This window comes from Lontra canadensis, unplaced genomic scaffold (assembly GCF_010015895.1).
Source record: "Lontra canadensis isolate GAN:19392208 unplaced genomic scaffold, GSC_riverotter_1.0 scaffold57, whole genome shotgun sequence".
Lineage (NCBI taxonomy): Eukaryota > Metazoa > Chordata > Mammalia > Carnivora > Mustelidae > Lontra > Lontra canadensis.
Genome location: NW_022631051.1, coordinates 12141603 through 12168802, shown reverse-complemented (window position 1 = coordinate 12168802; position 27200 = coordinate 12141603). Strand labels below are relative to the sequence as shown.

The 27200-nt window shown below is 47.0% G+C and overlaps 1 protein-coding gene across 1 annotated transcript; it reads right to left on the bottom strand.

The window, feature by feature from the left end:
* Nucleotides 1-2211: 2211 nt before the first annotated feature.
* LOC116878475 (glutathione S-transferase theta-2B-like) lies at nucleotides 2212-13808 on the bottom strand. The gene is made up of 5 exons (XM_032876016.1): nucleotides 13626-13808; nucleotides 4485-4572; nucleotides 3430-3580; nucleotides 3170-3343; nucleotides 2212-2840 (listed from the first exon to the last, which is right to left on the bottom strand). The coding sequence occupies exons 1-5, from the start codon at nucleotides 13735-13737 to the stop codon at nucleotides 2631-2633; spliced, it is 735 nt and encodes a 244-aa protein (XP_032731907.1). The 5' UTR covers nucleotides 13738-13808; the 3' UTR covers nucleotides 2212-2630.
* Nucleotides 13809-27200: the final 13392 nt, after the last annotated feature.

The following is a 27200-nucleotide window of genomic DNA, read 5'->3' as shown; positions in this document are numbered from 1 at the left end:
AATTTCCTCCCTTGGTCCCCCGCAGCCCTAGAGCTAGTGGCTGTCCCTGTGATCATCTGGGTTTTCTCTGCCTGAGTTCTATAATGCCCAGTGACCAATTCTTAATGTTTATGTTTATTATTATTATTATTATTATTATTAAGGAGGCTCCCATCCAGCATGGAGCCCGATGCAGGGTTTGAACTCATGACCCCTGGGATTGAGACCGGAGCCAAGATCAAGAGTGGGACACTTAACCAACTGAGCCACCCAGACACCCCACCAATTCTTTATGTTAAATTCTCTCCATTAAAGTAACTGGTGTGGGCTCTGTCACAAAGATAGATCTGGGGGATACACATGGTGGCTTCTGCAACAACCTATAACCCCTGTTTTCTCTTATGCTGAAACCACACTAGAAGACAAGAGTGCTTGTTAAGTCTTCTGTTTCCCAGATTTCAAAAACCATTACCATAGCCCTTGAAAAGTCATCTATATACTTTAGGAGCTTGCCATTCTAATGGATTTCTTACCATTTTGCTGCCCTGGTAACAATGTTATATATTGGCTTGTTATCTATGAGGTTACTTGGATTAACTATGATGAGGGTTACTGGGACATAATTTTATTACTACATATAATATGATCATGTAATAGAACCAATCATTCTTGGTTTCTTCTTCAAGTGTCTGAGTCTTCATTATATTTTTTTAAAGATTTTATTTATTTATTTATTTATTTATTTATTTATTTATTTAAAGGGAGCGAGACCGTGCAAGTTGGGGGAGAACAGAGGGCGGAGGATAAGCAGACTCTGTGCTGAGTATGAGCTGGACACAGGACTCCATCTCAGACCCTGAAATCATGATCTGAGCCGAAATCAACAGTCAGATGCTTAACCGACCGAGCCACCCAGGCATCCCAAGTCTTCATTATATCTTTTTTTAAGGTTTTATTTATCTATTTGTCAGGGAGAGCGAGCACACAAGCAGGGAGAGTGGAAGGCAGAGTGTGGGAGGCCACGATAAGGCTTGAGACGAGGACCAAATCAGGTCCTGACTTGTGTCTCCTTTTGAGGTCCAAATACCTTAACAAAAGGTTATGGACGGGAAAAGTTGAGTAGCACTGAGAAAGGGTCTGTGCTCTGTGTCGTGTGCTCACCTACATGACTTCCCACACGTTCCCCAAACAGAAGGAAACAATGTGGTTGGGGTTATGAATTCTTAGCTGATCCTTGTTGTCCTAGTACAGCTCATAAATTACTCCCTAGTTTGCTGTAACTTCTTGTATCAATAGAGAACAATAGTGCTAACATCAACCGCCTGGCGTCACGAGATTTGCTTACAGTTAATGATGAAGTTCTAGAACGTAGGTGAGGTTTGGTGGTCTGAGGTCCGGAGCCGATGACCAAGAAAGAATTCTTGAGACATCCTTGGTGCAAAATGGTGGTTTATTAAAGCACGGGGACAGGACCCGTGGGCAAGAAGAGCTGCTGCCCCGGGTGGTGAGAGATGGCAGGTTGTGTACCTTGCGGTTGGGGGAAGCTGAGGGAAATGGAGGTTTCAACGGAGCTTTCATATGCTAAAGAGGGCCTACAAGGTGCTGGGATACCGGAGGCCTTGTGGCTTGATCAGTATTGTCTTTTGGCAAGCCATTCACATTTCTGCTATCAAGTGTCTTTGTTAGTGAGATTTGGGTTTAGAAGAAATTTAACTTTATTTAGGGCTTGAGGAACTGAGTTACTTGCCTCTGGAAATTGTGCTATTGATAAGGTAACTTCTTTGTAGATCTCTAGGACATTTGTAAACCAAGGGAGACTCCTGTCTTGCAGGATTGTGATCTCTGCAAGCTAACTATTTGTCTCTTACGGCGGTCAGCGGTGCCTGAGGAATGTCACACACATTACCGAGGGGAGCGGGTGGAGAGGGGGTGCAAGGAGCCAGCTTTTGCTTTGTCTTCAGCCAGCCTCCTGCTCCCTCATCAGTTAATAGTGAAACTTTTTATGGGAACTTGTGGTTATTTAGCCAGACACTGATGTATTGTTTCTTCTATTGTGTTATTACTATATATATGTCTGCAAGATGGCGAATAAACAGCACTGTTGGATATCCTCCTCAGTGCTCCTCCTGCCCCCATCTCTTTGTCTCTTGGTTTCTTTTCACCATCCTTTTATCCTTAGGTCCTTAATCGAATTGTCATGCCCGCCGCGACAGCAGAGGGAGAAGCAGGCTCCCTGCCGAGCAAGGAGCCTGATGTGGGACTCGATTCCAGGACCCTGGGATCATGACCTGAGCTGAAGGCAGACACTTAACTGACTGAGCCACTCAGGCGTCTCCCCAAGTCTTCATTATACTTAAAAGACCAATGACATTTGCTGACTTTAAGTTGATTTATTCTTCCTCATTCTATTGGATTTCTAGAGCTCTTTATATATGGTGGATTTTAGTCTTTTGTTGATTATATGTGCTATACCTGAGAAGCAGCACTGCCCAGGACATCAGGCATCCTACCTGTGGTAGAGCTCCTCCAGGAGTCAGAAACAAGAGACTGAGGTAAGACAGAGGGATGAAAAAGGACAAGTAAGAAACTAAGAATGACTCTTTATGCCTACTCTCCTGGCCTCCAACCATCAGCTCCCTCTTCCAGACTCCTCAGGGAATCCTGGAAATACGAAGCAGAATATACGGATAGACTTCTGGGGAAGGCTTCGGAAATTTTTTGTTGACCACATGCTCCAGGATGTTCAGGATGGGACCATGGGTCTCTTGGAACAGATCAGAACCCAGGAAAGCCTCCACTCGCTCATGCCATGCTGCCAGTTTCAGCCTTCCCTCAAAGAGGTCATAGCCAACAGCCACAGGCTGCAGGGACAAGGATGGGAAAGTTACAGCAATACTGAGGCCCCAATACCAGAACCACTAGCACAGGTGTTGGGCACCCTCCCCCTACCCTGCCAGCTCCCATGTGAGGCCCACCAGGGAAATATGGCCAGCCTCAAGGCCCAGGAGCACCAGCATGAAACACCACACCCAGGAGGGAAGCAGAAGTTCAGGGCAAAAGCATCAGTTCGGACAGAACCTTGCTCTGTGATTCTGGGCAAATTCCTAGCTGTCTCTAGGCCTGCCTGCGGGCTTCTGTCTAGTGAGGGCAGCGACAGGAGGGATGCTGCCCACAGATCCCAAGCTCACACCTGCATCAGCTCCTCCACGGCCATGAGGTCAGCCAGTGACATCTGCTGGCCGGTGAGGAAGGCCTGGTCCCCCAAGAACTTGTCCTCCAGCTGCTGCAGCGCCCGGTCCATGGCCGTCTTATTCCGTTCCACCTTCTCCTCAGGCACGTGGGCCCCAGTGAGTGGTGCTATTACCTGACGGGCAAAGGGTGGGCTCAGGCCGTGTCCCTGCCTCCTCCTGGGTCCCTGACGGTCAACAACCCCCAGACGGCTCTCCTCACCTGGGTCCACAAGGGCACACCGAAGGTGCCGCGGATGCAGTCGGCGTGCCAGCCCACATACTCGTGGACACGAGCGCGGGCCTGAAGGTCGGAGGGATACCAGTGGTCTGCCGTCTGGTACTTAGAGCTCAGGTAAATCAAGATGGCGGAGCTACAGATCAGGGCCAGCAGGAACAGTGGCTGTGAGGATCCTGGTTCATGGCCTTTTTCCTCAGCTGCTCCCATCCGTCAGTGGGGCTCTGGGGCTTCTCTGTACGTGATGTCTCCCCTCTCATCCACAGCTTCCTGGGCACTGCCCCTGACTGTATCCCCCCTAGTCTCCTTCCTTCATTGTCTCCAGCATGGACGCTGGGCCGCACCGACCGCTTGGCCCTTTAAGAGGCCCATATCTGTGATACCATAGCAGCCCCCACCCCCGGCCCCATGAGGTAGAGATTTCCCGTGAGGAAGCTAAGCCTCAGAATAATTAAGTGACTCCTCCAAAGCCACACAGCTCAGAAAAGGCTCTCTGAGCCTCTGGAGTCTTGCATTAAGCCCCCTGCATGTCCCAGTGTTGGGTTGAGGACCTGGAGGGAAGCCTGTCCTCAGATCTGTCATGGGTCACCCCTGACAGGTCCTCTGGCCATTGCACCTGTAGCTGCCTGACCTCTTACCCTCTGCCTGCCTGGTGGCTGGCCCTCACTGTGAGTTGTTCCCTCAGGCCCTGGCCAACTCTGGAGAGTGGCCTGAGGAGTCAGGAGAGGCCCTTTCAGCTTCCATGTGCTGAACTTACTCTCTGTCCAACTGGACAAATGCCCCCATGTTCTCTTCTACTGCCCCTCCAATGGGGGTGGGGAAGCCCTAGGGTCCAGAAAAGGAGGTCGAAGACAAGGGAGGTACAGCGCTATCTTGCATTGGCTTTCGGGCATCCTGGTCACCCCCAACCCCAGGTGTCAGCTCTCACCACACGCCTCCCTCTGCCCTCATCTGCGGCATAGGGTCTAAGAGGGCACACAACGGGACAGCCAAAGGCCAGGGGATCTAGGGGCTTAGAAGGAGGGAGGGAGGGAGAGCACCTTTCAGTCAAGATGAAGTCACCATCTTTGAGGACGGGTATCTTCCGCAGCATATTAATCTGGAAGAATTCCTTGCTCTGGAGCTGCCCTATGGAGAAAGAAGTCAAAAAAGGCCTTCAGAGCAAGACCCACACCTGCTGTGCCCTCCCTCTCCCTTCCCCAGCCAGAACAGGGTCTTTGAGGCTTTAGGACTTTAAATACAGGCTTTCAAGGCAGGAACTGTGAGAATCCAGTCCTACAGAGTAGAAGTAATATTATCCTCCTTCTCAAAAGGGAAAACTAAGTTTCAGAGAGGGCCAACAACCTGTCCAAGGCCACACAGCAGAGGACAATCTCTGGTGAGATACCAGAGGAGATCAAAGGCAAATGAAATGTAGATAAAATTAAATTTCCTTACAACTTGCAGCCCTTGGATAAATATCTGAAACAGGCAAAGCATGACTTTCCTCAAAGAATTCACAACTGCCTTAATGTTAATGCTTTGCTAGAGGCAAAACACGACCTTAGCTGACAATAGCCACAGCTCCAGGATCCTGTTTAGTCTTCTCAAAATCCCTTCAGGGACTCCCTTTATCTCTACTCACCCCCACCCCAATCCCAAAATATATAATTAGTCGCACCTTCCAACCCCAGTGCAGTTCTTTCTCCCTAAGGTCCCCAGGCTTTAATAAAAACACTTTTTTTTTTTTAATGATTATTTTAGAGGGAAAGAGAGCACGCAAGGAGCAGAAAGCAAGAGGAAGAGGGAAAGAGAATATCACACTCCACACTGTGCTTGGATCTCATGACCGGAGCCAAAACTGAGAGTCCAGAAGTGCCTGGGTGGCTCAGTCTTTGAGTGTGCCTTCGGCTCAGATCATGATCCCAGGGTCCTGGGATCAAGCCCCACATCGGGCTCCTTGCTCCTCGGAGGCCTGTTCTCCTTCTCCCACTGCCCCTGCTTGTGTTCCCTCTCTCGGCTATGTCTCTGTCAAATAAATAAATAAAATCTTAAAACAAAACCGAGAGTCCAACCCTCAACCGACAGAATCACCCAAACACTGAGAGCCTCTGGACTTCAGAGGGTTCAGGTAGAGAAAAGTTAAATGCTTCAATTTGTTCACAAAGAGATACTTTGTCATATTCCTGTATATCTTATTTTTTTTTTAAGAGTGAGTTTATTTGACACAGAGAGAGAACACAAGCAGGGGGAGTGGGAGAGGGAGAAGCAGGCTCTCTGCTGAATAGGGAGCCCACTGCAGGGCTCGATTCCAGGACACTGGGATCATGAACTGAGCCGAAGGCAGAGGCTTAACCCACTGAGCCATCCAGGCACACCAGTTCTGGAAATTCTTATCCATTTTAGTTTTATTATTTTAAAGATATCAAGATCCTGTGTTTGTCAAAAACCCTCTTTTTTTTTTTTTTTTTTTTTTTTTAGATTTATTTGAGAGAGAGAGAGACAGAAGGAATGCACAAGTGGAGTGAGGGGCAGAGGGAGAAGCAGGCTCCCTGTGGGGCTCGATCCAGGGACTAAGCTGAAGGCAGACACCCAACCAATTGTGCCACCCTGGTGCCCCGTCAAAAGCCCTTTTAATGAATCTCCTTTAAGATGAAATGTGTTTTGCCAGAGTATTAGAACAATAACCATAAATAACAAAGACTCAAAAATGGGCATGGCTCAAGATCTGAGTTCATTATAATATATGAGTTCATTGGGCACCTGGGTGGCTGTCAGTTAAGCCCTACCTTTGGTTCAGGTCATGATCTTACGGTCCTGAGATGGAACCCCACATTGGGCTCCCTGCTCATTGGGGAATCTGCTTCTCTCTCTGTCTCTCTCCCTGCTTGTGCTCTCTCTCTCTGTCAAATAAATAAAATCTTAAAAATAAAAAAAGAAAAGTAAAAGTAGTAAAAGTAAAGCTTGTGATTCCATAGTATAATCTTTCAATAAAGCACAAAGCCTGTTTACCAACAGACCCAAGTATCTTTAGCTTCTCTGCAATGAGAAGCCGAAAGCACAAATCTGTGTTCAGTAATCAGTGCATTAACATTTTATCTCATTTGGAAAAGACTTAGATGTCCAATGAATTCAGCCCAATTTATCAACCAAGCACAACTCGAAAGTTTCAGGTTACCAATGACTTTGAAAGCTATCTAAATGATTACCCATCAAAACTTGAAGACCAACAAATCAACCATCATTGCAAGCCATCTTTTTGCTGACAACTGTAAAAGAGATAAGAGGAGCTTCTTTGACCTTCAGTAATCCTTGGTAGGATAAAAGTTGTACATTTAATGCTACTAAGTCTAAAGATATGTCTATCTTAGTGAAATCAACACACTTAAATTAGTGTAAATACCACCACATCTACTTAGAAGTCAATCAAGTTGTTCCCCATTGTCAATTTTTACCTGGGACACCAGTGGGGAAATACGAGGTGGGCAGTGTAAATCCAAGGGGGTGCTCCTCACTCCTTGGCCTCGAGGCTGGGATTAAGAACCTGGCACCACCAGGGGCACCTGGGTGGCTCAGACTTAACCCTCACCAGGGTTAAGCCTCTGCCTTCCACTCAGGTCATGGTCCCAGGGTCCTGGGATCGAGCCCCGAGTAGGGCTCTCTGCTCAGCGGGGAGCCTGCTTCGCCCTCTCTCTCTGCCTACTTGTGATCTCTTTCTCTCTGTCAAATAAATAAATAAATCTTAAAAAAAAAAAAAAAAGAAAGAAAGAGCCAGGCACCAGGCTGGCACAGGAGCCAGTCATGCAGGCCACACCCAAGGTGGTCCAGAAACAGGAGGAAGGGGGGATGCCCAGGTGGCCCAGTCGTTAAGTGTCTGCCTTCTTTTTTTTTTTTTTTTTTTAAAGATTTTATTTATTTATTTGATAGAGAGATCACAAGCAGGCAGAGAGGCAGGCAGAGAGAGAGGAGGAAGCAGGCTCCCTGCCGAGCAGAGAGCCCGATGCGGGGCTCGATCCCAGGACTCCGAGATCATGACCTGAGCCGAAGGCAGCGGCTTAACCCACTGAGCCACCCAGGCGCCCCAAGTGTCTGCCTTCTGCTCAGGTCATGATCCCAGGAGCCTAGGATCGAGTCCCACATCAGACTCCCTGCATGGTAGGAAGCCTGCTTCTCCCTATCCCACTCCCCCGCTTGTGTTCCCCCTCTTGCTGTGTCTCTGTCAAATAAATAAATAAAATATTTTAAAAGTTAAAAAGAAAAAAGAAACAGGAGGAAAGGAGGAGGGAGGGAGAGGATGGCGGAAGAGGTGAGGTGCGGCCAGCAAGGCTGGAAGCAGAAAACCCCAGAAGGCAGAGAAAGGACTCCCAGTTCTTTTTTTTTTAAATTTATTATTTATTTATCTATTTGAGAGAGAGAGAAAGAGAGAAAGCATGAGAGGGGGAAGGTCAGAGGAAGAAGCAGACCCCCTGCTGAGCAGGGAGCCCAATGCAGGACTCGATCCCTGGACCCGAGGATCATTACTCGACCAAAGGCAGTCGCTCAACCAACTGAGCCCCCAGGCACCCCAGGATTCCGTGGTTCTAAAGCTCATCAGCTCAGAACGGAAGAGCAGATGTATGCTTTTCCTCCACCAGCAACTGAAGATAGGCAGTCCATACTGGGCCAGAGAAGACAGGGAACTTCCCAGAAACAAAAGGGGTTTCCGTTGGGCAGCAGCTTGGGATTTTCCCTTCAAGTCCATCCGAGGCAGACTAACCAGAGACAATTCACTCCAATCATCATAACCATCAACCTGGGAAATGAAGGAGGGAGAAGCCCCCACATACAGTAAGAATAACCTGGGCCTATTAGGAGGACTAGTGAGGCTGTCAACATCCCCTTCCTCAGAATGGACTGTGTCTCCTCCAGCAATCTGGGTTTATTAGGAGGAGGACAAGGCCTCTTTCAACTACCATTATCCGATATACCCACAGGCAGCTTGTTAACCTGCTTAGCAGCCAAACACATTCTGCAAGAGATCCTTAGGTCAGGGTCCTGACTTAACGGCCATGCTGTACCTCTGCCTACTTGCCCTGTTCCCAGCAGAAGAGATCTAACTGATAGGTCATATTGAAGTTTAACATCTCGTTAATGGGCCATTTTTCCAGGGCGCCTGGATGGCTCAATAGGTTAAGCGTCTACCTTTGGCCCAGATCATGATCTCAAGGTCCTGGATTAAGCCTCGCATTGGGCTCTCTGCTCAGCAGGGAGCCTGCTTCTCCCTCTCCCTCGGCCACTCCCCCCTGTTTGTGCTCTCTTTCTCTGTCAAGTAAAGAAATAAAAAAAAAAAAAAAAAAAAAGAGCCATTTTTTTCCTTGTCTCTAGGGAGTACTGAGGCCATGCAGTCTTACAGATCAGTCTTCTTTTCCCTAAATCGTGCAACCTGAATAGTTTCCAGGGGGTTAAAAGACATTTCAAGGGAGAGACCTTGGGAAATGAAGAAGATCCCATGCTCCTAAAAAAGGAGGAAGGTCTATTACCAAGGAACGCCCCCCACCGACCACCACCACACATGCTCCCGGGGATTATTCCATGCAGGATAAGTCAGAGTTTCCTGGTGTCAAAGAGATTGGAGGCATCCCTCAAAGGAAATGGCTATGACCACCACCCAGCCCCACAGAAGGGATGCTGGCATCTCCCCTCCCAAACCGCCCCCCCTTCACCCACGGCATCCTAAGCTACAAATGGGTACACCAAAATACTGAGCTATGAAGAATTCACCCTTTTTAACCCATGGAAAACACTAGAAAAGTTTCACAAAGGGAAATTACCTGATTTTGTAATTTAAATAGTAGGGGACATTGACAGAAAACAGTGAAGATGGAAATCCACCACAGTCTAAGCAACATTCCAGCACATATAGTCTTTACAGCCAACCTACCTAGGAAATGGTTCCCAGTTGGGTTTTTTGTTTGTTTGTTTAAGATTTTATCTGAGGGGTGCATGGGTGGCTCAGTTATTAAGCGTCTGCCTCTGGCTCAGGTCATGATGCCACAGTCCTGGGATCAAGCCCTACATCCGGCTCCCTGATCAACAGGGAGTCTGCTTCTCCCTCTGCCTGCTGCTCCCCCTACTTGCGCTTTCTCTATGTCATATAAAGTAATAAAATCTTATTTTTTTTTTAAGATTTTCTTTCTTGATTTGACAGAGAGAGAGATCACAAGCAGGCAGGGAGGCAGGCAGAGAGAGGAGGAAGCAGGCTCTCCGCAGAGCAGAGAGCCTGATGCGGGGCTCGATCCCAGGACGCTGGGCTCATGACCTGAGCCGAAGGCAGAGGCTTTAACCCACTGAGCCACCCAGGCGCCCCAAGAAATAAAATCTTTTTAAAAAATAAGATTTTAGGGCGCCTGGGTGGCTCAGTGGGTTAAGCCTCTGCCTTCGTCTCAGGTCATGATCTCAGGGTCCTGGGATCGAGTCCCGCATCGGGCTCTCTGCTCAGCAGGGAGCCTGCTTCCCCCTTTCTCTCTGCCTGCCTCTCTGCCTACTTGTGATTTCTCTCTGTGTGTGTCTAATAAATAAATAAAATCTTTTTAAAAAAATAAGATTTTATTTGAGAGAGAGAGAATGCACAAGCACAAATGGGAGGGAAGGGCAGAGCGAGAAGCAGACTCCCCGTTGAGCATGAAGCCTGACACAGGACACAGGGATCGATCAGAGCACCCTAAGATCATGACCTGAGCTAAAGTCAGATGCCACCCCCAGCTGGGTTTTAATTCAATCCGGCACTGGTTTCAGCTGGCTCTGGGCGGGAGTTTCATGGCAAAAAGTGACTAGACCAGAGATGTGAGGGGATACCCTTCGACCAATGAGGAGGAAACTTCATACAGGAGTCTTAAGATTGGCAGCCCTGCTAGTGACTTAGGTGGCTGTCCCATGCCTAAGAAAGACAACTTTGAATAAGAACAGAAGTTAAGAAGGGGCATCAGGTTTCTGAATCTTACTGCCATTTGGCCAGGGTACTAGCTTCCAGCTAAAGGGCAAGCTTTTTTCCTCTCCTTAGAGTAGCCATGGGCTAGAGGATTGCAGCCTGAGCAATTGACATGAAAGTGTTCCAGTAATTATGATCGTAGTCTGTGAAAAGCTCCTGGAATGAAAGTAAAAGAAGACAGGAAGTAAGTACTCACCAAGTCCACACAGAGGCTCAGAGTCCAGATGAGAAAACAGGGCCCCACGATCAACGTCCAAAATGATATGATGTGGGCTGGGAGCAAATGGTCAAGAAATCATTCTTGATGATTTGGGAGCAAAAGTTATTTGTATTAAAGCATGGGACAGGACCCGTGGGCAGAGCTGCACTGGAATTGGAAGGAGTGATTTGTTATATACTTTTAAGTTGGGAGAGGGTAAAGACAAAGGGAGTTTCCAAAAGGATTTTCATATGTTAAAGTACATGGTGCAGAATTCTGAAGGTCTGGCTTTTGTCAAGCTAAGGTTGCTTTTTACCTCTAGCAAAGTGCTAACATTAAGACATAGAGAACTAAACAGAGACTCCAGAAATGGACCTTCAACTCATTATGGCCAACTAATCTTTGACAAATCAGGAAAAAATATCCGAAGGGAAAAAAGACAGTCTCTTCAATAAATGGTGCTGGGAAAAATGGACAGCTATAAACAGAAGAATAAAACTCGCGGTGCCTGGGTGGCTAGTGGGTTAAGCCTTTACCTTTGGCTCAGGTCATGATCTCAGGGTCCTGAGATGGAGCCCCGCATCAGGCTCTCTGCTCAGCAGGGAGCCTGCTTCCCCCTCTCTCTCTGCCTGCCTCTCTGCCTACTTGTGATCTCAATCTCTCTGTCAAATAAACAAATAAAATCTTTAAAAAAATGTTTTTAAGTTTTTTTTTTAAGATTTTATTTATTTATTTGTCAGAGAAAGAGAGAGCACAAGAAGGGGAAGTGGTAGGCTGAGGGGATAGCAGGCTTCCTGCTGAGCAGGGAGCCCAATGTGGGACTTGATCCCAGGACCCCGGGATCATGACCTGAGCCAAAGGCAGACGCTTAACCCACTGAGCCACCCAGGTGCCCCTCTTTTAAAAATTTTTAAAAAAGAATGAAACTCAACCATTCTCTTACACCATACACAAAGATAAACTCTAAGTGGGTGAAAGACCTCGATGTGAGACAGGACTCCATCAAAATCCTAGAGGAGAACATAGGCAGTAACCTCTTTGACATCGGCCACAGCAACTTCTTTCAAGACACGCCTCCAAAGGCAACAGAAACAAAAGCCAAAATGAACTTTTGGGTCTTTATCAAGATAAAAAGCTTCTGCACAGCAAAGGAAACAGTCAACAACACTAAGAGACAGTGCACAGAATGTGGGAAGATATTTGCAAATGACATTACAGATAAAGGGCTGGTATCCAAGATCTACAAAGAACTTCTCAAACTCAACACCCAAAAAACAAAAATCCAGTCAAAAATGGGCAGAAGACATGAACACACACTTCTCCAAAAAAGACATTCAAATGGCTAACAGACATATGGAAAAATGTTCCACATCACTAGCCATCAGGGAAACTCAAATCAAAACCATAGTGAGATACCACCTTATACCAGTAAGAATCACAAAAATTAACAAGGCAGGAAACAACATGTGTTGGCAAAGACATGGAGAAAGGGGACCCCTCTTACACTGTTGGTGGGAATGCAAGCTGGTACAGCGACTCTGGAAAACAGTATGGAGGTTCCTCAAAGAGTTAAAAATAGAGCTACCCTATGACCCAGCAATTGCACTACTGGGTATTTACCTCAAAGATACAGATGTAGTGAAAAGAAGGGGCACATGCACCCCAATGTTCATAGCAGCAATGTCCACAATAGCCAAACTATGGAAGGACACAAGATGCCCTTCAATACAACAGATGAATGAATAAAAAAGATGTGGTTCCCATATACAATGGAATATTAATTACTCAGCCATCAGAAAGGATGAATACCCACCATTTGCATTGACATGGATGGGACTGGAGGAGATTATGCTAAGTGAAGTACGTCAAGCAGAGAAAGACAATTACCATATGGTTTCACTCATATGTGGAACAGAAGGAATGGCTCAGAGGACCATAGGGAAAGAGAGGGAAAAACTGAAGTGGAAGAAATCAGAGAGGGAGACAAACCATGAGAGACTCTTAACTATGGAAAAGAAACAGGGTTGCTGGAGGGGAAGGAGGAGGGAGGTGAGGGACATTAAGGTATGCACCTGATGTGATAAGCACTGGGTATTATTTGCAACTGATGAATTACTGAACTCTACATCTGAAACTAATGATGTACTATAGGGTGGCTAACTGAGCATTAAAAAAAAAAAAGTTAACTCATTTGTAGGTAGGGGTGCCTGGGTGGCTCAGATGGTTAAGCATCTGCCTTTGGCTTGGATCATGATCCTGGGATCCTGGGATCGAGCCCCACATCAGGCTCTCTGGTTGGGAGCCTCCTTCTCCCTCTTCCTCTACTGGTCCCCCTGCTTGTGCTCTCTCACTCTGTCAAATAAATAAATAAAATATTTTAAAAATAAAAATAAAAACCTCATGTGTAGGGGTGTCTAGGTGTCACAGCTGGTCCAGCACCTGACTCTTGGATTGGGTTCAGGTCTTGATCTCAGGGTCATGGATAGAGCCCTGCCTGGGTTCTATGTTGAGTGTGGAGTCTGCCTAAGACTCTCCCTCTCCCTCCACCCCTCCAGCCTACACACTCTCTCTCTAAAATAAATATATACATCTTTAAAAAAGAAGAAACAGACAAACAAAAAGGACAGTGTGAGTTCTTGGAAGCCTGTCATATTCTGCCGGTCTGAAGCACTTGTCAATGCGCTACAAGTTGCATGGAAATATAATTGTTTTTAAGATTTTTTTTTTTTTTTTTAATTTGACAGACAGAGATCACAAGTAGGCAGAGAGGCAGGCAGAGAAAGAGGGGGGAAGCAGGCTCCCTGCTGAGCAGAAAGACGGATGCGGGGCTCAATCCCAGGACCCTGGGATCATGAGCTGAGCCAAAGGCAGAGGCTTTAACCCACTGAGTCACCCAGGCACCCCGGAAATATAATTTTTGTCTATATTTCTTTTGCCTTTTTTCTCCTCATCCTGGGACTACGGGAATTGTCTGGAAGAAGAGGAAACTGCAGGGCCCGAGGACTATGGACCCCTGAAGAGCCGGCCTGGGCCCACCTTTGAACAACTCCGTGGTACACAGCTTGAAGGGGATGCCGTTCTTCTTGGCGAAAATGTAGACGGCACGGCAGGGCTGAGACAGCAGGTCCAGGTAGAGCTCCAGGCCCATCGCGGTGGCAGCAGGACGGCACAGACGAAAATCCAGGATAGCAACGGTGGCAGGACTGGGGCGCTCCGAGAGATATAGGGTCTCAGGCCCCGCCCCCCTGGGGCCTCCACATTTGGGCGAGGGCGCACTGAGCACATAGTTACCTATCCAGCACCGCCCTCCTCCCCAACCTGACCCCAGCGGGGACCCTGCGGAGGCTCTGGACTTGGTCCTTCCCGGCCGCGCCCGCCGCGCCCCGATCCCAGGCGTTGTGCAAGAGATCCGTGTACGCAGAGCTGCTAATATTGCGGGGCTGGGGGACCTCCTTGCTCGCCGGCATCTCTCACCGCAGCTCCCGGTGCAAGGCGGGGAGACGCGCGCTAGTGGAAGGGGCAGACGGCAAGGAAGGCGCTGCAAGGGGGGGGGGGGGGGGGCGGGGGGGGGGGGGGGGGGGGAGGAGGGGGGGGGGAGGGGGGGGGGGGGGCGGCCGCCCTGCTAAGAGAGAGAGCGCGGGGAGGAAAGGGCAGGAAGGGCGGGGAGGAGGGGGCGCACCGCAGAGCTGGCAGGCGCAAGGAGGGGAGCGAGCGCGGGTAGGAAGGGGCGGGGGGTGGGAGGAGGACGCACCGCGGAGAGGGAGATATGGGAGGAAGGGCCTCAGGATGGGGCTCCCGGGGGAGATGGGGCGCGGATGATGAAGCCTTTGGGCAAGCTGGTGCGTACCTACCTGCTTTTCCGGCCACCTGTGCCGGAGATCCTGGCGGGTCCCGGGCTTCACGCTGACTTGGAAAAAGACAGGGCTCCCGACCTGGAGACCCCAAACCCCACGGACATCGGGGTGTTCTTTCAGAGTTTTGTCCCCGGACGCTGCCGCTTGGCGAAAGGGTAGGGGATAACTGGGATACTCCGCGCGGCCGTCATGGAAGGCATTTTAGAGGTCACCGAGCGGGATAAGCATATTTTCGGGTGTGTCGCAGGTTGGTGAGAACCTAGGCTGCGAGGCTCTTTCTACAGTCAGAGCTGCCCACCAACAGAGCAGAAGGGAAAATGCCCAGGTTCCGGGTCAAGGAGACAGCAGCTAAAAGCCAAAACATCCCTTTTCCCTTTCTTCTCACTCCTCACCCTACCCTGGATATGATCCCAGAGGCGGCTCTGAGGGTCTAGGGCCGGCCATCCAGCTCTAGCCAAGTCTTTTAACTCATCCCTCTGACCCGGGACACAAGCAGGTGGACCAGGAGGCTTCCCTGGGATACTTGAAGTTGGAATTCAGGAGAGCGGAGGTAAAGGGGGGCATCATGAATGATGTGGGAAACAAAGGCAGGAGAAAAATTATTAAATTACCTCCACCCATTGACAAGTCCTTGAAACAAACAGAGTGGCATTCCTCTAGGAACTCAACTGCCTCGATGTTAATACTTGCTAAGGGCAAAAGGCAACCTCAGCCCCACCTCTAGGATCCTGGAAGCCTACTTTAACATACAAAAATTATTTTGGAAACTTCCTTTATTGTTAAACCCCCCCACGGTACATGTTGACAGTCATCCCCAAGCATATGGCCCACAGATACTCATATGAAGGGTCTCGTGACTAATACATGACTTTTTCCCAACAATAGCCAGCCCCCCTCAGGGTCCTGGAAACCTTGCTTCCAAAATTCCTTAGAGACTTTACGCTCTTCGTAACCCCCTCCCAACTTGAAAGTCTATAATGGGCCACTCCTCATGACCCTGGTGCACCTCTTTCTGCCCACAGGTCCTGTCCCTGTGCTTTAATAAAACCACTTTTTTGCACTAAATATATCTCAAGAATTCTTTCTTGGCGGTCAGCTCTGAACCCTAACGTCTTCCGTACATCCATGACCTGGGCCCACCAGTGGGTTGGTCACAACTGTAAACTCACTAGGTGAGCTGACCTAAGAGAAAGCCGCTTAGTCACAGAAAGGGAAAGTGGGGAGAAAGGCAGCTTCTGATCCCAGTTCCCCTGTGGGCCAGCTCTACCTTTCCTCTCCTTTTGCCTAGACCAGTTGGTGCTGAGTTTCTGTTAGTTCTAAGGAAAAGAATTCTAACAGTCAGCAAGGAGTTCCAGGAGGCTGAGTGGCCCAGTGGCAAAATCGTGATTAAATTATGGCCTGTAGGTGTGTGGAAAGCAGTTTGTAAACCATGACTTTGGATATTTACTTGAGATTTCCAAGCAAAGTGTTAAAGACCTGTGGCCTGGTTTCTTCTTCCTGCTCTTACTATAATACGTGACCAGAGAGAGTCATTAAGGAAAGAACTGTCAAGTAAAAGATGAACCTGAGGGGCACCTGGGTGGCTCAGTCCTTAGGCGTCTGCCTTGGGCTCAGATCATGATCCCAGGGTCCGGGGATCGAGCCCCACATGAAGCTCCCTACTCAGTGGGAAGCCTGCTTCTCTCTCTGCCTGCCTCTCCCCCTGCTTGTGTTCCCTCTCTCGCTGTGTCTCTCTCTGTCAAATAAATAAATAAAATCTTTTAAAAAATTAAAAGTTAAAAAATTAGTTAAAAAAATAAAAACAAATAAAATTAAATTACAATTAAGTAAAATAAAGATTTAAAAAAAGATGAACCTGAACTTGATGATTTGGAGGAATCCTCAGATTGCAAGGACCTCTAAAATTAGGACACTCCCTCTCAGGAAGGCACAACTCTGCCTCTGTCCTGGAGGTCACTGACGAGTCTGATCCATGCACAGCTAGGCTTCTTTATTCCTCTCCAGCTTGTGCTGGAGGCACAGTACAAAAAACCTGAGTTGGGGCTCCTGGGTGGCTCAGATGGTTAAGCGTCTGCCTTTGGCTCAGATCATGATCCGTGACACTAGTCCACCCACCCCCTGTGTTGGCCACAGCTGGAGGTATTCCGTGCGGAAGGTGCAAGAGCTTGGGTCACCCCCATCTTGCATATAGTCATCACTTGCCAGGTAAGACCATAGGCTTCCCATCTGAATTTAAAGGACTCACAGCAGCTTGGGAAGTTTTCCTTCAGGGCAACAAGAAAGCTTCCAGTAACAAGGATCATCAATGCCCTCCTGCCTTTCCCTAACTCACCCTCACACCTCATCAGGTGCCTGGGTTTTGATGTTTCCCTTGTTGTAAAACTGTGGTGTCCTGAGTGCTGGGTGGCTCAGTCGGTTAAGCATCTACCTTTGGCTCAGGTCCTGGGATCAGATTCTGCATGTGACTCCCCAGGCTTGTGCTCTCTCTCTCTCAAATAAATAAGTAAAATCTTAAAAAAAAAAACACACACACACAAAAACTGTGGTGTCCCATTTACTAATCAAAACTTTACATCTCCTATTCTCATCCAGACCCATGTCTACAAAAGCTGTTTGCAAGAGGGACAAAAGCATTTTCACAGAAGAACATTTTTGTACGACTTAACCAGAAAGATACATCACATTCAGTAAATGATCAGGACAAAAATCCTGAAGTTTTGACAATTTCAGACAGGCTTACATAACCTTCCACCCCTTTTGTCCAGATTATTTAACCAGTGAGGAGCCTGGAAAATATTAATCTCTTAATGAGAACATCTGCCTTCCTACGGTGTATGTACCAGGGAAAATGGGAGGGATGTGATGAGGGAGCAAGAGGCTGGCTGAGGACAAAGCAAAAGCTGGCACCTTCCACCCCCTCTCCAGCCACTCCGCTCCCCTCGGTAATATGTGTGACGTTCCTCAGGCACCCCTGGCTACCCTAAAAGAAAAACAAATAGTTAACTTGTAGAGATCACAATCCTGCAAGACAGGAGTCTCCCTCGGTCTACAAATGTCCTAGTGATTTACAACAAAGAAGCTATCTTATCAATAGCCCAATTTCCAGAGACAAATAACTCAGTTCATCAAGCCCTAATGTTGCCCTCCCCTCCATAAAAAAAAAAAAAAAAAAAAAAACTGAAGGAGGCTGAGGCAGAAGGAAATGTAAATAAAGTTAAGTTTCTTCTAAACCTAAATCTCACTAACAAGGATGTTTGACAGGAGGAATGTGACATTGCACCAGGAGACTCCCAATTGTCTTCATGTTAGTGCCTCATTTGAGGGAAAAATGGCCTTGGCTTGACAATAACCAGGCCTCCAATATCCTAACAGTCTTCTTTACCCTGATAGCCCTTCTGAACACCCCCTTTGTCCTCACCTACCCAACTCCTGTGTATATAATCAGCCACTCCTCAGGATAGTGGGGCAGCATCTCTGCCTGCCCACGGGTCCTACCCCCGTGCTTTAATAAACCACCTTTTTGCACCAGAGACATCTTAAGAATTCTTTCTTAGGGGTGCCTGGGTGGCTCAGTGGGTTAAAGCCTCTGCTTTCGGCTCAGGTCGCGATCCTAGGGTCCTGGGATCGAGCCCCGCATCGGGCTCTCTGCTCGGCAGGGAGCCTGCTTCCTCCTCTCTCTCTCTGCCTGCCTCTCTGACTACTTGTGATCTCTGTCTGTCAAATAAATAAATAAAATATTTTTTTGAAAAAAAAAAAAAAAAAAGAATTCTTTCTTAGCCATCGGCACCGGACCTCACCCTATCGAACCTCACCTAGGTTCTAGAACTTCATCAGATGGAGAGTCAGAAGATCGGCATATTACTGCAAACCACTGCTCATCCAGAAGGCCAGCAGGCCATAGTGATGAAGTCTTAGAATATAAGAGAGGTTCAGTAGGGTGAGGTCCAGAGACAATGACCAAGAAAGAATTCTTGAGACATCTTTGGTGCAAAATGGTGGTTTATTAAAGCACAGGACAGGACCCAAGGGCAGAAAGAGCTGCTGCCCCGGGGCTGTGAGGAGTGGTCCATTATATGCTTGCAAGTTGGGAGGGAGTTGGGGGATGGTGTAAGTCGCTAAGGAATTTTGGAAGCAAGGTTTCCAGGACCTTGAGGAGCTAACTACTGTTGGGAAAAAGATTATTCAGTACCAGTAATAAAACATTTTCATGAGACCCTTTAGATGTCTATCAATGGGCCATATGCTTGGGAATGAATGTCGACAATATCTTGGAGATAAAGTTTCCAAAGGAATTGTTTTTGTTTTTGTTTTTAAATATTTTATTTATTTATTTGACAGACAAATCACAAGTAGACTGAGAGGCAGGCAGAAAGAGAGGGGGAAGCAGGCTCCCTGCTGCGCAGAGCCCAGTGTGGGTCTCGATCCCATGCAGTTCTGATCCCAGGACCCTGGGATCATGACCTGAGCCCAAGGAAGAGGCTTTAACCCACTGAGCCACCCAGGCGCCTCTCCAAAGGAATTGTTAAAGTATACTTACAGGATCCTGCTTGGGGGTAGGGGTCAGTCAGGCTAGGATTGCCCTTTGACTTAGCAAAGACTTAAGGTGGGGGTAGTTGAGTCCCTAGAGGAATGTCACTCTGCCTGTTTTAAGGGCTTGTCGCTGGGTAAGGAAATTTAATAATTTTTCTTCTGTCTCTGTTTTCCACATCAATAGTAGTGAGACATCCCAGAGAACGGGATCAGGAGTCCCATCTGGGCAGAGGGATCACAGTCCCTGAGATGTACCTTCTCCTGGCTCCCAGCTTTTGGGGATTCACACGCCACGAACACAGTGAGTCCCTGTATATGAAATACACAGCAGAACAGTACATGGTCCAAATAGAAAATAAACCCTTTTGTGCGGGCCCAGGGATGGGACCCAAGTCAGCACAGCCAGCAACCACCATGTTCCACAACTGTTAGAGAGGAGACAGCAGACCCAAACTGGAATCACTTGGCTAAACCTCATGTTAGCAAACCAAGACTTAATATCTAACCTGCCTGCAACTTTGATGCCCCCCCCCCAAGGAATGTAACTATTAACCAATCAACAGGAAACTTCACTGTCAGCCCTAATAAGATCTGCCCAATGAACCCATTCTATCCTCTTTAGAAGGTGACTTTGCAGGAAACAATGAGTTTCTGGCATAATTTCCTTTTCCCACCTCCTTTCCACCTTTATTTTATTTTTTTTTTTCCACCTTTAAAAATCTTTCCTTTTCTAGGGGTGCCTGGGTGACACAGTCAGTTAAGTGTCAGCCTTCAGCTCAGGTTATGATCCCGGGGTCCTGGGATCAAGCCCCTTGATGGGCTCCCTGCTCAGCAGGGAATCTGCTTTTCCTTCTCCTGCTTCCCTACCCACCACCCGCCCCTCCCTCTCAGAAAAATAAATAAATCTTTAAGAATAAAGAAAGAAAAAAAGATAATGAAAATGCAGTGTAGGGGACAAGATAGATAGCCTTTATTAACAAAGAGCGTCTCCGACACACATTGCTAAAATGTGTCACTGACCCAAACCAGTGCCAGGTCATCGGTCTTGAAATCTACCCAATGTCTAAAGAACCCACAACCCTGACCCTCATACTCTTGATTTTTTTTTCCCCCCTTAAGAACCCACACTTACAAGCCATCAGGGAGTTTGGGACTTTTAGTGTGGGCTCCCAATGGTAGGTGATGCCATACCAATGAACAGCCCATCTTTCTTCAGCGCAAATGCTCAATGTCAGTTTTTGGCCTCTTGCATTTTGGGCTGATGAACAAATTCACAGTGTTTGGTTGCATAAGCTGGGCACACCTTCTGCTTGGGCTGCATCAGGCTACAGCTGACAGTATCAGATTTCAGCCTGGAGTCAACCCTGGGCAGTTAAGATTGGATCTGTAAATCAGGATTCCAAAAAAGCTGGTGGCTTTCCTTTAAGATATTGTTTGGCCAGACCACAGGGTAGATTCTGAATCCAAACGGCAACTAAGGTTTCCCTGAGCCCTTTTTACTTTGTCCAACTTTGAGTCTGAATTAACTGCCCACCTTGCCAAAATATATGTGCACCAAGATGGAAAGGTGGCCAGCCTCAAAGGATCCTATACACCTGATTTTACAAGAGCTTTTGAGCAAACCGAACACCTTTTTAATGACTGAGCCACCCAGGAGCCCCAAACCAAACACCTTTTTAAAGCTCCAAACATGGGGTGCCTGGGTGGCTCAGTCGGTTAAGCGTTTGCCTTTGGCTTAGGTCATGATCCCAGGGTCCTGGGATTGAGCCCTGCATTGGGCTCCCAGTTCAGTGGGGAGCCTGCTTCTCCCTCTCTCACTCCCCCTGCTTGTGTGTTCTCTCTCTACCTCTGTCATATAAATAAGTAAAATCTTTAAAACTAAGTAAGTAAAGAAAGAAAGCAAGCTCCAAACATGTATCTCCAGGTGGAGACTGCCATTGTCGTCTACATTATTCTTTTTCCAGAGGCTCCAAGAAGCAAAAATCATCAGCTATGGAGACTTACTATTTTTTTTTTCAGTGCTCAAAAGAATTTAAATTTAAATGTTAACCCATCCACCAGCAAAAAGCAAGGAAGTTGTGCCCTGTAATCCTTTTTCCTCCCAGCTTTCCCTGATTGGGGTGACCCTTCTGGCATTTATGAAAATAAAGTGTATAACATTTTGTATCAATTCTACAAGAAATCTAGGTGGTTAGAAAGAAAACCACAGGCCTAAAATGGAGTCACTTGTGTTAGGAGCCCCGTATCAACAAACCTATAGCTTAATACGCAAGTGAAGCACAGTCCCAGTACCCAGGACCCTAACCTTTAACCAATCAACATGGAGTTTTCCGGTGGTCCACACTAAAAAATTGGTAATTCCAATCCCCTAAGGAGAGTGACCTTGCCTAAAACAATGGATTCTCTGGTAATCAATTCCTTTCTTTCTGTTCCCTCTCTACCTTGAAAAACCTTTCCTCTTGTGCAGCTCCATGGAGCTCCTTTCTGTTTGTTTGATGGGAAGCTGCCAGACCCATGAATCATTTAACACAGCCTGGCGGATCTTCTACGGTCTTCAGTTGCATTTTTGTTGTTTAACAAAGTGCAAATAGCCGCAAAATACAAAGCCATATTTTAACCATCCTCCCCCCACCCCCCAGCTTGTTCTGTTTTGTTTTCTCATTGCAAATATGCTTAACCCCCTGGCAGCAAATCCAGCATTTACTGGTTTAACATTCTAGGCTCTAGGGAAGCTCTCCAGGCTGGAATCCAAGGACACTGCAGCTGGGGTGAAGAAGGCTGGGATTGGAACATTTTTTGCTTTTTTTCCCCTCCTCTGGCTAATGGAAAATTTTGGGTCAGCCCCGTGAATCAATGAACCTATTCCCCCCTTGTTATTTGGAGGAAAAAGCAGCGTAAACTTTTAAGTTCTTTGGCCCTTCCAAAGCTTACCTTTGAGAATATTGGGGAGGGGGGTTGCTTTCTATTCTTGATGCCAGCAGGCGGGTCTGAGGGCCCAGTGGGGGTCCTGCAAGATCAGTCAAGAGAAGCCTTGGCTTTAAGCAGGATGGAAATCAAACAGGAGAAGCCAGCAGGAGGGGAGAGCAGAGTTGACTGAAGATAGAGAGAGCAGGTAACAGAGTGGGTGTCCAGGAAACTCGGAGAAGAGGGAGTTTCTCCTATGTACAGAGTCTGGGGTTTGGGGGGTTTTTGTTGTATCTTCTTAAAGATTTTATTTCTTTATTTGAGAGACAGCTCAAGCAGGAAGAGTGGCAGAGGGAGAAGGAGAGGGAGAAGCAGGCTCCCTGCTCAGCGGGAGCCCGATGAGGAACTCCATCCCAGGAACCCAGAATCAGGCTCCTGGGTGGCTCAGTTGGTTAAGCAACTGCCTTCAGACCAGGACCCCAGAATCATGACCTGAGCCAAAGACATACACCCAGCCAACTGAGCCACCTAGGTGCCTGAGCCTAGTTTTTATTGGGGATGTTGATCTAGTGTGTGTCTCCTCTCAGGCATCCAGGAACCACTTAGAACAAAGACAAGGGACCAGGTGTCATTCCTTGGAGCAGAAAGGTCTTGGCATTGGTGTCTAGCTCAGGTAGTCTGAGATGCGCAAAGGATAGCCTCCTCCAGCCATTGTCACCGAGTCCCTCTTTAGGTATTATTTATCCTACAGAGAACTCTTAACTCCTTGTCCCATAACTCCATGTCTGCTATTTGCAAGGCATGTGTAAAGTGGGGTTCCAGGATACAGGCCCCAGCAAGAATAGAAGCAGGAAAAAGCAGGTTTTGGCAGAATCCTCCAGTTTTCCTGTCTCACTCCCACCTGGAGAAGGGAACAAACACTAGTGGCATCACCCAGGCTGGATTTTGTTTCCTCTTTAGTCTATCAGGAGTGGCTAACAACAGCCTGGAGGGGGGGGGGGGGGGCAGGGTTATCAAACCCTGTTCCTCCCTTCTTCCTTTTCTCAAACAAATGCTTTCACCTTCTTTGAATGAGTCAGGTTGCTCTTGAGAATCCCAGACCCACCTTCCTCTTTTGGAGAACTGGGCATGAAAACTTTTTCCTTCATGATGAGCCCAGAGGCTTGGTTCCTGGACGGGTTTCAAAGGCATAAGCAGACCTATAATTGTGTTCATTGCCTTATTATTAACTTAGCTCCACATTCTGTTTTGTTCTCTACTTAACTCTGCACCTCTTTTTTTTTTTTTTTAAGATTTTATTTATTTATTTGACAGATGGAGATCACAGTAGGCAAAGAAGCAGGAAGAGAGAAAGGAGGGAAAGCAGGCTCCTCGCTGAGCAGAGAGCCCGACTCAGGGCTCCATCCCAGGACCCTGAGATCATGACCTGAGCCGAAGGCAGAGGCTTTAATCCACTGAGCCACCCAGGTGCCCCAACTCTGCTTCTTTTAACTTCATGCACGATCAATCATTCATGTTGCCTTCTGGCCTTGGATCCTCATTTACCCAGTAACCGTGGGAACCTAAATGGGGACAGCAAGGTGGTGTTTATCTGGAAATTATCTCCTGAGCCTGATCACCTGATCATACCAGGTCCCTAATGGGGACTCATCATCCTAAAGAAAGTCTACCTCCATATTGTTTCAAGCCTCCCTCCTTCAAGATTTCAAGAAAACCCTCACCCCCCTCTTATGGACGTAAACAGTCCACAACAGGGCACAACAGGGCACAACAGGGCAAGGCGGCTTTGGGAATAATGCCCAGACTTCTCCCTGGGCTGCCTTTCTGATAGAAAAGCTTTACTTTGCTTCAAAACCCATGTCTCAGACATTGGTGCCCAAGTTTGGTCCAGTAAACAATGACGGTCATTTCTGTGTCTGTGTGTCTGACTGTACCTGATTAAAACAAATCCTGCATGCCCTGTAAAATGTGCATATGTATGTGCGACAATGTGTGAGAGTGTGCAAGTGTATATATATTGGGGGGGTATCTGTGTGGCTTGAGTGTGTAAGAGCTTGTATGTGTGCATGTGTTGTGCATGTGGGTAGGTGGCTATGGCTCTTTTTTCTCTAACTTGTCTGACTGCAAGTGCCTGAAATTCTCCCCATAGACAGGATCACTCTTTAGGGCTGAGTTAAATTCCTCAAATATTTACTGACATGTCAGGCAAACTCAAAAGCCTTCTGGGCTGCAGGGAGTCACAAAGAAGGCACCGATGTCCTCAGTCACTGAGATGGGTTAGTAATTTATGCATTGTCCTTTCCAGGAGCCTCTTCAAAAATTCTCATTTCTGGGGCACCTGGGTGGCTCAATCGTTAAGCGTCTGCCTTCAGCTCAGGTCATGATCTGACCTGAGATCATGGGATCAAGCCCCCCATCTCTCACTCCCCCTGCTTGTATTCCCTCTCTCACTGTCAAATAAATAAATAAAATCTTATTAAAAAAATAAATAAATGGGGTGCCTGGGTGGCTCAGTGGGTTAAAGCCTCTGCCTTCAGCTCAGATCATGATCTCAGGGTCCTGGGATCAAGGCCCACATCTGGCTCTCCACTCAGCGGAGAGCCTGCTTCCCCCCCTCTCTCTGCCTGCCTCTCGGCCTACTTGTGATCTCTCTCTGTCAAATAAATAAATAAATCTAAAAAACCAAAAACCAAAAAACAATGCTTTTAAGTTCCGCATATGAGTGAAACAGTGTGGTATTTGTCTTTCTCTGACTGGATTATTTCCTTCAGCATTATACTCACTAGCTCCATCCATGACTTTGCAAATGGCAAGATTTCGTTCTTTCTTAACAGCCGAATAATATTCCAGAAGAGACATCCTTTTAAACACCTAGCTGAGCTCATAAAAAGAGATAAAATAAAATAAAAATTAAAAAATGAGGCAACCCTCCAGGGATGAAAATTAAGAGAGGATTGAAAGATCAGTGTGGTCGGGATGGGAAAGTTAAGCAGTGAGGACTCTAATGATCCATGTCTTTCTTGTGACCTAGAACTTTCCGGCCTGCACTCTGTGGAGATGTGGGACGGAGACCCCACAAAGAGCCTGTGCCTCAGGAGCCTGCCCACTGGTGGAGGCAGGCAACGAGGAAACTGTATGTCTGGGCCTGGACTTTTGATAGAAACAGACAAGTCTCTCCTGAGAACTTGTAGCCCGAGCCTTGCCCTCATGGGTTTGGGGGTTTCCTTATATACTCCTTGAACAAGCCAGAAAACCCCAAACTGACAAGTGAACTTTTCATGGTCTCAGACAGACTTCACTTTAAAGGCAGTTTTCTGAAGCCAATATAAATCCTTTTAGAAGGCATTGCCCATTCCCCAGCCAGGCTTCACGGGACCCTCACCCATAAAATCTAGATGCTTCTATACCTCATTTCCAAGTCAGGGACCCCAGGAGAAATAAGCCAGCCTGAGTAAGAGTCATGGTGATATAAAAGGACCCTTCAGAGATTGGAATTATAAAATATAGAAGACAATAAGCATGCTGAAATATTTTAACAAAATAGGAGATGGGGTTTGGAACAAGAGCAAGGAGCAGTGCCTGGCTGACTCAGGGGGTTAAACCACCAGCTACTCTTGGTTTCAGATGAGGTTCATGGTCTCAGGGTCCTGAGATAGAACACAGCCTTGGGTTCAACACTCATTGGGGAGTCTGCTTGAGGATTCTGATTCTCTCTCCCTCTGCCCCTCCCCCTGACCTCTCTCTCTCTCTCTCTCTCTCTCTCAAATAAATAAATAGGGGCGCCTGGGTGGCTCAGTGGGTTAAAACCTCTGCCTTCGGCTCAGGTCATGATCCCAGAGTCCTGGGATCGAGCCCCGCATCGGGCTCTCTGCTCAGCAGGAAGCCTGCTTCTCCCTCTCTCTCTCTGCCTGCCTCTCTGCCTACTTGTGATCTCTGTCTGTCAAATAAATAAATAAAATCTTAAAAAAATAATAAATGAAATAAATAAATAAATAAATAAATCTTTTTAAAAAGGTCTCAAGATCTGTGCATGTAGATGGCGTCATCTGGAGTGTGAGTTGCTACACAAGAGTATTGAAGACAATGGCTAAGGACAAACTAAGAGGTCAGAAGAACGTATTTCATACAGCCAGCCAAAACAACTTGAAGTCTAAAAGCAAAGCAAAACCAGTCATCACTAATCTTCAGAAGATAAACGCCATATATGATGAAAAAAGTTAACAGAGTGAATAAAGCTTTCATAGATATACAGGAAGAACTCACACGCTTTCTCAAAAGTTCTTTTCCTGGATGCCTGGGTGGCTCAGTTGGTTGGGCATCTGCTTTGAGATGGTCCTAAGGTGCTGGCATCGAGCCCCGAGTCAGGCTCCCTGCTGAGTCTGCTTCTCCCTCCCTGCCTGCTCATGCTCTCTCTCTTTCTCAAATAAATGAATAAAATCTAAAAAAAAAAAAAAAGGAAAGAAAAGAAACAGCTGATTCCTTAGCAGTGTCATGAAAACGAACGAGTTAATGTTGATAAAACGATGAGATTAATGGCCCAGTTGTAATACACTAGAGATACATCAAAGACCCTGCAAAAGACCAACAAATTAACAGTCTTATACAGTTTTGTTTTTAGAAATCTCATTAATGGGGGCACCTGGGTGGCTCACTGGGTTAAGCTTCTGCCTTCAGCTCACGTCATGGTCTCAGAGTCCTGGGATCGAGCCCCACATTAGGCTCTCTGCTCAGCACAGAGCCTGCTTACCCCCTCTCTCTGCCTGCCTCTCTGCCTATTTGTGATCTCTGTCTGTCAAATAAATAAATAAAATAAAATAAAAAAGAAATCTCGTTAATGTACAGGCATTGGCACATTTTAAAAACAAATGACATTTTAAAAAATGACATAAACAGATCTTGCTTATAATCTAGGAAAGTGGAATCTCAGAAACCAACAAAATGTGATAAACTTAAAGGGCTAAAGCAGAAGGCATTTCACAAAATCAGCTCGCTGAAACGGTCAATACAACTTACTTTACATCCTTCACTTTGTAAGTGGCAGTGGATGGGTGTTTGGATTGGAGGACACACAGAAAGACAGTTTAGTGACAGTAAAAAAATAATCAGACAAACAAGGGAGGAGCTATTGCCCAACTTTTTTTGTTTTCGATGGCCTTAGGTCTACTTTAACTTTCCTCTCATAAGAGGGGGGAAAAAAACAGAAGGGTTCAGAATTGGAAGAAATGCTGAAATCCCAGAATGTAATTACTTGGGAATGGAGGGGATTTGTGGGTATTAAATCACCTTTTCCCCTGGGGGGCGAGGGGTGGGGAAGATGAAGAAA

Coding starts and splice junctions, on each gene's coding strand:
- LOC116878475 (XM_032876016.1), bottom strand. CDS start 13,737: ATGGGCCTGGAGCTCTACCTGGACCTGCTGTCTCAGCCCTGCCGTGCC. Junction 3,344..3,429: donor GTGTGCCCTTGTGGACCCAG/GTGAGGAGAGCC, acceptor TTTGCCCGTCAG/GTAATAGCACCACTCACTGG. Junction 2,841..3,169: donor CCGTGGAGGAGCTGATGCAG/GTGTGAGCTTGG, acceptor TTGTCCCTGCAG/CCTGTGGCTGTTGGCTATGA.